Raw genomic sequence first — 14,439 nt, 5'->3', positions numbered from 1 at the left:
AATAAATACGATAAATTAAACAGACACTAGACACAGTAAACAGACAGGACAGTGCAGCACCGACACAGCGCTCACTCTGGACATGAGGTGGTGGAATAAGGTGCAGAGATATTAACAGACATAAACACAGAAGTTACTGAGGTAGAAAAACCTGAGTTAAACAGTGAAAACAGTGTAGCAGCAATGCTCCAGATCCAGTGCAGGTAGAGCATCTAAAGAGTTGTGTGTGTGTGTGTGTGTGTGTGTGTGTGTGTGTGTGTGAGGGGGGTGGGGATAAGCTCAGTCCTTGTGAGTTTAAGAACCTGTATTGTAATAGAGTTTTATGGTAATTTCCTTCATAACACACATAAAAATAATATGTAATATGCTGATGTCTCGTTCACTATGTGGTGAAATTTCCCGTTCCACCTTAAATGGTACAGTAGTTATGTTCTGGTACCCGAGGTTGCTGCACCATTTAGGTGGAGCGGGAAAACAATCATCAAGTTCAGCTTCACATCACAGAAGAACTCTTGGTGGCCATAATTAATTGCCCACCTCTTTGAAGGTGTATGATGCCCTAAATATATTGAACTTTACCCTCCACTGCTGTCACTGCAGACGGGCCGGGTCGCCTACAGAGCAGCGCTGGTAGCTGTTAATGAAGTGATGTGGTTTTTTGTTTGTGCTCTTTTCTATTCGGTGACTCGTTTGATTGATTGATGCATAAAACTGAAGTTGTGAATCACGAGCGCCAGTGCTTTCCAGTCTCCTTCAGGTAAACGGCAAATGCCAGTGTGATATATCATTATCGCTATAGTCTGGAGACAAAGCAGGAAAACATGTCCTGATTGTTTTTCCAGGTTATTTTAAATAGGATTCACCTGTCCTTTTCATTTTAAACACAAGTGAGATCATCACAGCTGGAGGAGACGTATTGGAAATGGCCGGAAAACCTCGTCCCGTCTGTTTACGTCAGTCACTGTTGACAACTGATTCTTGAAGGGTCGTCCCGTTTCATAGGGGGAAGATTTCAACCACTACCCTGTGTAACTCAGTTTCAAGGGGGAGGGTTACACTCAAAAACAAGGGGTAGGGGTAAAAATAAGAAATGGGATTGGGGCTAAATAACACACATAAGTGGATGAGAAAAAGTGCATTTCAGTATTAATACATTTATTCAATGTTTTTCCATGAATTAAATTTAAAAATGTACGTTTACTGTTCTCTACATATACTATACTAATGTGTACTAATCATATAGATAACTTTCTTTTTAAAAACTGTTCTTAACTATTTTTGAAAGTGAGGCTGATTCAACTTATTAGGCAAAATTTGACGTCAAGCTTTGCTTCAATGTTTAAGTTTAAAGAGTTATATCAGGTGTTTTCAATTAAATCAGGGATAAAACTACAGAATAGATATGAAATGCCACAATTAATGTGAGAATCACTCCTCGTCACATGACGTACAGCGTAGGCAACTTGTAATCATGACCTATAATTTCCACCACCATGAGAATGGTCCACCACCCTAATAATGTCTGGTCAACAGCTGTCATGTGGTCAGAAACTGGCCACTGATGAACGGGGTAGAGCAGAGAGCAAAAGTCTGTAATTATACATGTAGTGGACCTACAGGGTAGGTGGACTTCATGTGTACAAGGCAGGGGTGAACTGGGAATGATATTCTGATTACATTAAAGCTGCTACATCTGCACAGTTTGCTTGATAAAAGTACAGCTAATGAAATCCTATTATTAATATACCCCAAATTTGATAAAGGTAAAAGACAGCATGACCACAAGTGAATGTTGGCCAATTGGAAGCCAAACCTACAAAAATGCAGATTAATTTTTTCAGTTAACGCGCAGATAAAAACATCCAGCTTGTTAAAATAGTTTCAGCTGAATAAAATCATGAATTGAATGAAGTTTGCATGATTGTTGCATGACCACAGAGATAAGGTCTGTGGAAGCAGAGGCCCTCTTGTGTTTGTGTGCTGAGAGAGTGTGACAGGTAACTGTAGGACTAAGAACATGACTCTTTAAAGAACATCCACAGCTTGGCTTCGCTAAAACTCCAAATGCATCAATAATAAATAAGGAGGCTGTAAGGTTTCCAGCACAGTCAGACACTTGCAGATGATTGTAGTCGAAAGGGCTTTTACTAATATGAACAGAGTTCCACATCGTAGTCAGAAAAACAGGCCGAGTTCAAATCTAAAAATCAGAGAAAGCAGTAAAAACAAAGAGCAGGGCAGAAAGAGCATAAACCAAAAACGAATAGCAGTAGGTCAAACATGCAAGACATAACAGACAAACCGCTCAGTAAATCAACACCGGGTGAATCAATACTCCACAGTGTCTCTAAGCTACAGCCCGGACTATATATACCATCCCAAGTGCATCACCCAGGTGATACCAATATTCCGGAGACCTGGAGCACTGATAGGGGCGTTGTGTCACCTGTAATGTCACGTGATCTCCCAGATGATTCTGGGAGATCGAGTCCATTTCCACAAGGGATTCCAGAGGCTGTGACAGAGGCCTATTGCTGTGTTTTTCAGAGGACTCGTTAATCCCATCCTGCTGATTTTCTAGTTTCAGAGCTTTGGTATAGCAAATGAAATTATGACCACAAGGTGATGAGACAGACCTTGAAAATCCCTTGCAGTCAGCCAGTGACACAGCTGGCATATTGCTTTATAATCAGTCTCTGAGGAAAATCAGTATGGAAAGAAAAAGCGCCGCCTGTGCTTGAGAAGCTACGGTTAAAATGCAAAATAAGCCACTGCTAACCTTCCTGTGGAAGGAAGCTATTTCATTAAGCTATTAGCTATTCATATGAGTTTTCATATGATGCACCACAGCCTACTAACAAACATTAAAATTGGAAAATTTACAACAAAAACAGAATACCAAGTACTGATACTGAAAAAACTGGCATTTCTAACCTCCGTACACTTACAGGACCACAAATGAAAAGGTTCTTCAATAATTGTATGTAGACACGACATGAACTAAACTGAAAATAGTAGCACATAGTTCTGACAAACCATCTGTTTCATCCCTTTTACTCTGTTCTTCAGTGGTCAGGACCCCCATGGACCCCCACAGAGCAGGTACTATTTGGGTGGTGGGTCATTCTCAGCGCTGCAGTAACACTGACGTGGTGGTGGTGTGTTGGTGTGTGTGGCGCTGGTCTGAGTGGATCAGACACAGCAGTGCTGCTGGAGTTTTTAAACACCTCAGTGTCGCTGCTGGACTGGGAATAGTCCACCAACCAAAAACATCCAGCCATCAGCGTCCAGTGGGCAGCGTCCTGTGACCACTGATGCAGGACTAGAGGATGACCAGCACAAACTGTGCAGCAGCAGATGAGCTGTCGTCTCTGACTTTACATCTACAAGGTGGACCGACAAGGTAGGAGTGTCTAATCGAGTGGACAGTGAGTGGACACAGTGTTTAAAAACTCCAGCAGAGAAACAGCTGGACTACAGTCTGTAACTGTAGATCTACAGAGTGCAGCTATACAGTAAGTGGAGCTGATAAAGTGGACAATGAGTGTAGAAACAAGGAGTTTCATGGTCAACTTAACAATCTGTGAAAATGATGCTGTCTTAACTGACATTGTTTAGAAATTTAGTTTAGCTTTTCTAGTTTGGTTTAGATCTTTGTGGAATGGGGAAATTTCAAAGATGAGATATGCTTTGTTTTTTTAGCAATTTTGCTAATTGCTTTGGCTGGATTATGATACAGTTCACAAGCACTCATGCAAAAGAAAAGGCTTTTTCTCTGCCTCTGACAACTCAAATTATCAATTACTCATCAAAAAAACATGTTTGAGACATGTTTATTAGGAGAAATGAAACACATACAAATCAAGAACCATTTTCTATTGAATGCAAGTATGATATAATCAATGAAAGTGAAAAGCAGCAAACGAGTCACAAAAAGGGATATCAGACTTTATTACACAAGCAGAAGTAGAGCCCTTTGGTTTGGCAAGGCCAAGCCGTTGACATGTCAACACTGAATGCACAGAGCAGGCGAAAGCTTGGGGATCCCTGAGCAAATTCCACTTTGTTGATCTTCCAAGTAGTAAATAGTTATCACAATAACCGTGTGGGCAAACTTAACCTTGTGGGGTGTTTTCCAAATGAAAAAAATGATGCGATTTATTATTATTTCAACCTCTAATTTCTTGGCCTTTGTTCTTTTTCAGTGAATTTTCAGTGCCTTCACTCTGTTCACATACAACCAACCACCCCCCACCCCCCCACCCCCGACCACATTTATATTACATGTGGTGTTGGGCTGAACCTGCGGCGAGTAAAAGTGTGGAGGTGCTGCCTTTCAGTCTGTTCTCCTCCTACATGGCCTGATGTGTGTGTGTGTGTGTGTGTGTGTGTGTGTGTGTGTGTGTGTGTGTGTGTGTGTGTGTGTGTGTGTGTGTTTATATGTAGGTTTGTGCGGATGGACAACATGGACAGGCTGCTGACTGGCTACAGCTGCTAAAGGAGAACCCTAAGCTGATCACTTGTGATATTTTAAACATCTGGTGTTTTTACATAAAATTTTATGGCTGTATTGATTTAAAGAAGGTTCCACCAGACCACTAAGTAACAACAATATCAACACCACACAAGGATTAAATATGACATATTTAAATATTATGCCCCCATATCACTGCCAATGACATCAGAAACTAACTTTGACTGTTATCTTATTATGCAACCCAGTATCTGAATTATGAAAAACAACACTTATATTAACCAGAGGCATCTTTTCCCTGTAAAAACAAGATTGGCCACAGTCACAACGGGTATGTTAAAAGAAAGACAGGTGTGTTTGGAGGGTAAAAAAGGAGAAGCGTTTTATTAAAACAGCAGGAGCCGTGTGCCAGCCAGTCTCACAGGAAATGTGAAACACTGCTCCAGTTCTTTAAATGCTTCTCCTTTTTTTGTTGAGGGCCAAGACGAAAGAAAGGACTCTCTAAATACCAACAACTATCCCACAGCCAGTGAAGAAGCTGAAGATGAGAAGAGACTGAAAGTTCCCACAAGACAATAAATCCCAAACAAACAGCAAAATCAACATTAAATTACTTTAACAAACAACGAAAGTCTAAACTTCTGGGGCCCTAACTTTTATTCTGTGATAATTAGATCCTAGATGTGCTGAGCGTGCAGGATGACCTACGATTGTTTCTGAACTACAAGTAGTAAAGTGTAAAAAAAAAAAAAATCAAGATTATAATCAAGCTAGAAACATTTAACTGGCTGCAAGAAAGATTTGGAAGCTGTGATTTTAGGTGTCCAAACTTATGCATATGTCACGTTATACTTATTCCTAATATGTTAAATTTGGCAAAAATATATTTTATTTATCAAGTGTCTTTCACAGACCTGGGATGCTTTAGAAAAGTAATAATAAAGTATTTTACACAGTGATAACAGTAGTAAAATAGTATACGCAGATGAGCTAGAACAAAAATCATAGTGATTTGTATCATCAGATACGTGGCACTGAGTTGTGTGTGTATTCAGCTGTTTGGAATTCATTATTAAATGGGGTGAATGTCATCAAACTCCTCTGCTTCTCCGCCTGAGATTAAAGGTGAGTCCTTTACACGAGAACCTGCAAGAATTCAGATAAATGTGTAGAAGTTTCATGTTTAGGTTTTTAAATCAAGTGACTGATTTTGTTTTATTAGGAAGTCTGGATCTTAAATTACAAACAAAAGGACATCACAAGTATTACCTGCACTTAATTCGGCACCAGCAGCAGCCCTATAAAAGCCAAAAAACAACTGTGATATATTTCAAAACGATGCACCGGTACACCAGATTACGGCAGTGTTTTTGGGCCACTGTTAATAAAAACAAAAAAAATGTAGACTTAAAAAAACATTTATACTATTTCAAGAAAAAAAGTCTAGATTTACGACATTAAAGTGGCATTAATACCAGGAAACGTCAATATTCTGGCCAAAGGTTTTGCAAAGGGAGGCAGCTCCTCGTGTTAAATGAGGGGCGTTGAGTTGGTGGAGCTACACTTTCGTATTGATTCCCCCATAAAGAAACACTCAGCCTCCCAGTCTCTCCTGCACATCAGCACCAGCCTGGTATTAATATAAGAACCGGCTGAAACGGCCGAGCAGGGAACCATGTTTATCTGGAATAAAGAGCCAGACGGACTCTGAGGAAACCATCTGTCTGTGTTGTTGAAGGAGAATCTCAGGCAGGGACGTCTACACGGCTATCAGGGGGCTACATCTCCCCCCATGCAAAGATGCCATGAAGTTTCTCAGACAGTGAGAATGAAGATCAAAATGATCCACAGAGAGACCGGCGTGAGTGGGCGCCAGTACAGCAACCGAGACCCCAACATGTGGCAGGCCCTTAAAGTTCACTTTGCTCTTCAAATATTACAACTTTATTCTCAAAATAGTACAACTTCTTTCTCTAAATATTAAGACTTTATTCACAAAGTCTACTATTTTTATTTTTATTAACAGTGGCCCTAAAATGCCGCCGTACCAGATGCATCAATATCATATCTCCACTGACCTGAGGACTTCTTCTTGCAGTAGATGAATCCAGCAGCTGACAGGATGATCCCCAACACCAGCCCTGAAGCTCCGATAGCGATCTTGTTCCTCTCAGACTCAGAAAGAGAAGGATCTGTGTATAGACACTGTTCTGTTAATATTAAGCACTTTCAAAAAAATAATTATGAATTTTATTATTAGGAACATGGAACCATTTCTGAAGCTCTTTGAAAACTTTTGTTTTCAGAGACTTTTGTTGATCCATCTTTGCCATGCCTGAACATCTGTTCTGTGCCGTTAAGTGTTTCATAAGAATGAAAAAGAAACTATATTTGGATTTTCAAGGCTTATGGTGCAACACAACATGAGAAGTAACAATTACGTCACCTGCATCTTATGTGGGCACCTAAGGGGGCATCTATGGGGCAGTTGTAGGCTGGAGGCTAGGGAATGGGCCCTGTGACCTGAAGGTTGTCAGTTTGATCCCCTGAGTCGACAGTACGTGACCGCTGTGAATAGGGCTGGTCACCGCTCCAGGCAAGTGTGCCCACTGCTCCCTAGTGTGTGTCTTAACTAGTGTGTATGTGGTGATTCACTGGACATATAGGTTAGATTGCGGAGGTGAAATTTCCCTGTTTTGGGACTAATAAGGGTCACTTAATCTAAAACATGGGTGTTATGAACATCATCAGCTGTGATAAAGAACTGCCAGCCAAGCCATTCCAGCAATCAATGATGTGCAAGGCTCAAAAACCAGGAACAGCCTTAAAATGAACTCCCACTTTCAAACCTTTTACTAGTTATTATACACCTCCAACTCATCTGTGAGTCCTTCCATGTTGGAAATTTTTTTAAGCTCTGCATGTCCTTTCTATAGACCCATGGATGGCTGCTGAGTTGAAATAATTTAGAACCATTTGCCACCTGTGTTTTGCACACTGTGATATTAGAACTCTGCATTTAACCCATCTGTGCAGTGAAACACCCACATGCATGCACACTTGTGAACACACACTGGGGGCAGTGAGCACATTTACCCGGAGCAGTGGGCAGTCCTATCCACAGTGCCCGGGGAGCAACTGGGGGTTAGGTGCCTTGCTCAAGATTACTTTAGTCATGGACTGTCAGCCGAGGGGATCAAACCAGCAACCTTCCAGTCACAGGGCTGGTTCCTTAACCTCCACGACTGCCCCTGACCTAGCTTCTGAAACAGCATTAGCAATCAGATCTAAGTAAAGCAGTAAATCTCTTCGACCGGACAGTTACCCAACAAACGCCTTCAAACAATGTTCAGAGCCTAACACTTCCCTTTATTACTGCCAGAAGAATCATTTTCATCAAAATTCATACTGTCAACTGTAAGCCAGGCATTGTCTGTTTAAAGAAAATCTTCAAGAAAAACAAAGACCTTCTTGACCTTCTGTCCAATTTTTCTTCTAAACATTGGTGCTGAAATCCTTGCTAAAGGTCTGGTGCACCATTTAGAAATGATCAAACAGGCTCTATTAAGAATTATTTTTCTCTTTTAAACATCAGATACCTTTTGAATGTCCTTTCTGGCCCCTCTCCACCAGAGGTAGTGCTCTGACCGTTTTTGTCCTGGTGGAGTGGGGCTATACTTTGAGCTCATTGGAGAGGCTCAGGTTTGGCTATAAATTTATATCATGGATCAGAATTTCATGTACCTTTCCATTGGCTGCTACTTTCAGCTTCATCACGGCACAAGACAGGGCTGCCCCTTATCCCTTTAGATATCTTGAACATTTTGATGTGACATTATACTTGACGACTTTATTTTAAAGCTGTGGCATAAATTTAACTCTCTATGTTCTCTTTGGTCATCACACAATTCAAGAAGATTTAAATAGCCTGAAAAAAAGATGAAGTTTTAATTCAATTTACAACACAAATTGAGTCAAATGTAGGATGAATTTATATAGCACTTTTTACAGAGGCTGTTCTCACAGAGCAGTTTTACAGGACATGTTTTCCCAAAGCATGAAACAGCAAGAGAAACTCCCTAAGAGCAAGACGAAAAAGAACCAGGACTCAAAAGAGGAACCCATCCAACTTTGGTCCACACAGGATAGCAAAGCAATAACACAGCAATTGCAACATGAATAGAGAACAGGATTTTACAATTAGTACAATACTGAATATAAAAACAAGAAAAAGACACCAGCCTGCGAATGGACAGAACTATTCAGGTTAACCAACTATTAGAGGCCTCTTAGAGTAACTGTGAGAATAGATTCATGGAAACCATTGACTGTTATGTCTAATAAAACCTCACTGCCAGATCAAAAAACCTGTATCTCCATTTTTTACATTGTGTTAAAAATGTCATGATAACTGGACCAACAGAACTCATCCAAAAGTACTTGGAAAAAAATGTTTTAACCTTAACTTTAATTATAAGTTAAATAAGTTGTGTAATGTTATCAAATTTGGAGGCTTTCTTCAGCGGTGAGGAAGAGTATTACAGTGTTACTGTTGCAGCCACTGTCTACTGTTAGAGGCCTATCAGTGAGAAACAGATCTACAGAAACCAGTGGTTACTGTCAGAACCATATAAAAGCTGACAAGATAAAGAAAGTAAGAACAGGCATTACATAGGATGCATCACACAAGCTTAATCTCTGAAAAACATTCTGTAAGATGTATTATGCAATGTTTACAGTCAGACTCTCAGTTACAGTTGTTTCCTTTGATGAGGAAGAAAGTTCCAGCAGCGACTCCCAGCAGTCCAGCAGCCAGACCCACTCCACAGAACACAGTCGGACCCACACCAGGCAGAGCCACCTGCACATCTGCACAATAAAGAAATACCAAAGTAAATGCGTGTGTATCCTTCTAATTTGCATAAGTTACTCACTGTGACATTCATCACATTCATTTTGACTGCATTTCATTTTGAAGTGATTTTTATCACTTTATTATTCATTCAAGGTTCCTTTTAGTCTGTGTTTAATCACTTTATCCTCATTAATTGTCATGTCTTTAACTTTAAAGACTTCTAGTGTTATCAAATTTGACTTTTTTTTACATTCTTTGTGCTCTAAACTGAAATGGGTACATAACAGGTATAAATCTCACCCCATGTTTTGGTCAGTGGTCTGTCCAGGGCCGTGTGCCCCACAGTGCAGGTGTAGATGTCGCCCTGCTCTGGAGTGAAGCTCAGAGTGGAGACCAGATTGTAGGTTTCATCATCATTAAGATAGTATCTGCTGAGAGAAGCTCGATCCATCACATTTGAGTTGTTCCTGGTCCACGATACTCCGACGTGAGGTGGGTAGAAGCCAGTGATGTAACAGACGAGGGTGTTTTTAGAGCCCAGCTGTACATCGTCCTTGGAGTAGAGGGAGCTTTGGGGAGCATCTGTGGATGAAGACACTCATGAATTCTTCATCATGTAAATGAACTATTGAACAGAATTGGAAAAACTAAATATTTCTGTAAGAGTAAATGTGAAATATGCACTCACCTGCCACTTTATTAGATACAATTCAACTCACTGCATTCAGGCGTGTAGAGGTGGTCAAGACGACTTGCTGAAGTGCAGGCCGAGCATCAGAACGGGGAAGAAAGGGGATTTAAGGGGCTTTGAACGTGGCGTGGTTGTTGGTGCCAGACGGGCTGGTCTGAGTATTTCAGAAACTGCTGATCTACTGGGATTTTCACACACAACCATCTCTAGGGTTTACAGAGAACGGTCCGAAAAAGAGGAAATATCCAGTGAGCGGTCAGTTCTGTGGACGAAAATGCCTTGTTGATTGCCTCCATTTGGAGCGTGAGTCTGAAAAAACTCTGCTTGGAGGGCCATGTAGCCCCGATACTTCGCCCTACCCCTCCATCTCAACAGCAATTGGGTCGCCCTAACCCTCAATGTGAAATCGCAAAGACAGGGGGTTAAAGGCTCAGTGGTAGGAGCGAGGGGTGAAATAGGACTGGGCCTAAGAACATTGTTCCTTGTGAAAAGCTACTACTGTAGGTTTGACAGCAGAGATACGTCATCACATCACTGTCAGAACGAACTCTTCAAAACCTGGCACCTTCAAAAAAAAGGTCACTTTTACAGGAGAAGGAAATAAAACTTCCTAAAAAGCCTTGGCGTTTAATGCAAAGTAATGTAATCATTTATTCTACATCATTTCGGACCATTTTTGCCTTTTTTGTCATAACATTTTGACATAAACGGCTGCTGTGCTTTGTCAGCAATGATATGTTGAAATCTGTGACTGTTTGCTCACAGTATGTTACATCCCCCTTTACACAACTACACACTCTCAGTACTGTGTGTCTGTGTTCAGTTTTGTGTTTATTGTAAGTTTTAGTATTTATTGCACTGCAGTGTCTGCACTGTGTATATTGCATTATCTTGCACTTGTAGGACGACATCACTTTATGGATGGAAAGAATAACTTTGAGCACATTAATTACACAAGGAAAGAGCTTGGATTGGCTACATGAACCTGGACTGTTTTGACCACGACCCTGGATTTGCACCTAATAAATCCTGCTTATCTCAGCATGTGCGTCCGCCTCCTCGCTCCCCCTTACATTGTCTTAGTTTAATGTCATTTCTATGTATCATGGCCCATTTAGTATACTGATGTCTATCTAGCTAAATTTCCCATTCCACCTTAACTGGTGCAGCAGCCTGACGTGCCAGAATGTAACTGCTGCACCATTAAGGGTGGAATGAGAAAATTCAGCTTCACATCACTGAAGAATTAGGGGGGGGGTGATAGTAAATAAGTGCCCCCCTTTTGAAGGCGCATGATCCCTAAATGTAACTAAAGCCCAGCAGTGAGGAGCTGAACTTTCCCCTCCTCTGCTGTCCCTGCAGACGGGCAGGGTCGCCTACAGAGCAGCGCTGGTAGCTGATAATGAAGTGATGGTCTTTTATTATGAGGGTCCCATCTCAGAGGGAAGATCTCAACCACTACTCTTTTATAACTTGTCCCAACGGGGAAGCTGATGCTCAAAAAGTAGGAGTTGGGGTTAAATAAGAATTTGGATTGGGCCAAGGAATTTGATTCCTTCTGTTGGTGTCGCTTTAGTATGAAATGCAAAAGAAAAACAAATATACACAGTAAACACAGCAATATGCAGACTATACAGTGGGTTGCAAAAGTATTCAGCCCCCTTGAACTTTTCAACCTTTTGCCACATTTCAGGCTTCAAACATAAAGATATGAAATTGACATTTTTTGTGAAGAGTCAACAACAAGTGGGACACAATCGTGAAGTGGAACGAAATTTGTTGGATATTTTAAACTTTTTTTAGAAATAAAAAACTGAAAAGTGGGGCGTGCAATATTATTCAGCCCCCTTGCTTTAATACTTTGTAGCGCCACCTTTTGCTGTGATTACAGCTGCAAGTGGCTTGGGGTACGTCTCTGTCAGTCTTGCACATCGAGAGACTGAAATTTTTGCCCATTCTTCCTTGCAAAACAGCTCGAGCTCAGTGAAGTTGGATGGAGAGCGTTTGTGAACAGCAGTTTTCAGCTCTTTCCACAGATTCTCGATTGGATTCAGGTCTGGACTTTGACTTGGCCATTCTAACACCTGGATACGTTTATTTGTGAACCATTCCATTGTAGATGTTGCTTTATGTTTTGGATCATTGTCTTGTTGGAAGATAAATCTCCGTCCCAGTCTCAGGTCTTTTGCAGACTCCAACAGGTTTTCTTCCAGAATGGTCCTGTATTTGGCTCCATCCATCTTCCCATCAATATTAACCATCTTCCCTGTCCCTGCTGAAGAAAAGCAGGCCCAAACCATGATGCTGCCACCACCATGTTTGACAGTGGGGATGGTGTGTTCAGGGTGATGAGCTGTATTGCTTTTACGCCAAACATAAGTTCGATTTTGGTTTCATCTGACCAGAGCACCTTCTTCCACATGTTTGGTGTGTCTCCCAGGTGGCTTGTGGCAAACATTAAATGAGACTTTTTATGGATATCTTTGAGAAATGGCTTTTTCTTGCCACTCTTCCATAAAGCCCAGATTTGTGCAGTGTACCACTGATCGTTGTCCTATGGACAAAGTCTCCCACCTCAGCTGTAGATCTCTGCAGTTCATCCAGAGTGATCATGGGCCTCTTGGCTGTATCTATGATCAGTCTTCTCCTTGTTTGAGCTGAAAGTTTAGAGGGACGGCCGGGTCTTGGTAGATTTGCAGTGGTCTGATACTCCTTCCATTTCAATATGATCGCTTGCACAGTGCTCCTTGAGATGTTTAAAGCTTGGGAAATCTTTTTCTATCCAAATCCGGCTTTAAACCTCTCCACAACAGTATCTCGGACCTGCCTGGTGTGTTCCTTGGTCTTCATGATGCTCTCTGCGCTTTAAACAGAACTCTGAGACTATCACAGAGCAGGTGCATTTATACGGAGACTTGATTACACACAGGTGGATTCTATTTATCATCATCAGTCATTTAGGTCAACATTGGATCATTCAGAGATCCTCACTGAACTTCTGGAGTGAGTTTGCTGCACTGAAAGTAAAGGGGCTGAATAATATTGCACGCCCCACTTTTCAGTTTTTTATTTCTAAAAAAAGTTTAAAATATCCAATAAATCTCGTTCCACTTCACAATTGTGTCCCACTTGTTGTTGATTCTTCACAAAAAATTACAATTTCATATCTTTATGTTTGAAGCCTGAAATGTGGCAAAAGGTTGAAAAGTTCAAGGGGGCTGAATACTTTTGCAACCCACTGTATATGAACAAGTAACATACACACAATGTACATATGTACATATACACAATATATAAGTCCCATACAGATTATGTAGGCGCAAGCAAATATCCATGTGGTGGTGCAACAGTAGCCTAATCTACATCATGCATGGGAAACTGTGGTGCACAGTGGTACGAGTCTGAAGCAGAGCGTAATGACCATCTGCAGAAAGGTACAGGAGTGGCTATGGCCCTGCAGATGATGCTACCAGTCAGCTGTTTATGAGGGTGATGGCATGAGGAAGAAACTGTGTCTGTGTCCGGCAGTCTTACTCTACAGGGTTCTGTAGCACCTGCCGGGGAGGAGGAGCTGCCCAGGGTTTTTCCCTGCCTGTTTCCTGGTTCTTGAAGAGCACAAGTCCTGGAAGGTGGGCAGGGAAGCATGAATGATTTCTTCAGTGGTCTTTACTGTTCGTTGCAGCCTGTTCCTTTTCTGTTCTGTGGCTCTGGACCGGATCGTGATGGATGTGCACAGGACAGAGTCGATGACTGCGGTGTAGACCTGGATCAACAGCGTCTTGGGAAGACCCAGCTTCTTCATCTGCTGCAGAAAGTACATAATGCTGCTCAAACGTGTCATAGCTGGTACCTTGACAGGAGAAGGTAAAAATGCTCTTTACTTTGAGTGTAAGTTCATGTAATGAGATTTTATTCTGTATGATTATGGAGCATTTTATTGGCCCATTCGTCACACAATTTATAGAACAGCTGCTGAGCTCCAGTGATGTAGGAAAAATACAAACTAAATAAAAAGAGATACAAGTTTATTTTTGGGCAGCGATGGAATTCTTGTATAATCAGGACACTGTATTGTTTGGCCCAGATTGTATTAAATAAGCATGCAGGCTTTGCAGTTACACATTGCTCCCGAAATGGCATAAAGCACGAAGTACTGTGTGAGGGCTGATACAAAAAACATCTGCTCCACACTCATCCACAACACTGGCATCCCACAGATAGAAGACTGGATGGACAAGGCTTGACTACTGCACCTCACTCTTGGCTGGTCTTCCTATGTGGCCATCAAGCCTCTACAACTCATCCAAATTCATCACTCAACTGCTGAGCTCCCTTCACTGGCTTCCAGAGGTGGACAGTAAATAAGTAAATGTAATTGGTTTCTGTACTTTAGTATTTTTTGGTGTATCTGTACTGAAG

At 41.4% G+C, this 14,439-nt stretch overlaps 1 protein-coding gene across 1 annotated transcript; it reads right to left on the bottom strand.

Moving 5' to 3' along the window:
- Window positions 1–9,211: 9,211 nt before the first annotated feature.
- Window positions 9,212–13,861, bottom strand: LOC108417175 (H-2 class II histocompatibility antigen, A-Q alpha chain-like). Its single transcript, XM_037535998.1, has 3 exons — window positions 13,579–13,861; window positions 9,630–9,911; window positions 9,212–9,343 (listed from the first exon to the last, which is right to left on the bottom strand). The coding sequence occupies exons 1-3, from the start codon at window positions 13,859–13,861 to the stop codon at window positions 9,222–9,224; spliced, it is 687 nt and encodes a 228-aa protein (XP_037391895.1). The 3' UTR covers window positions 9,212–9,221.
- Between the last annotated feature and the right edge of the window lie 578 nt (window positions 13,862–14,439).

The sequence above is a fragment of the Pygocentrus nattereri genome, chromosome 29, assembly GCF_015220715.1.
Source record: "Pygocentrus nattereri isolate fPygNat1 chromosome 29, fPygNat1.pri, whole genome shotgun sequence".
Lineage (NCBI taxonomy): Eukaryota > Metazoa > Chordata > Actinopteri > Characiformes > Serrasalmidae > Pygocentrus > Pygocentrus nattereri.
Note: the sequence above shows the minus strand (reverse complement) of the source record. Positions and strands in the feature narration are given on the sequence as shown.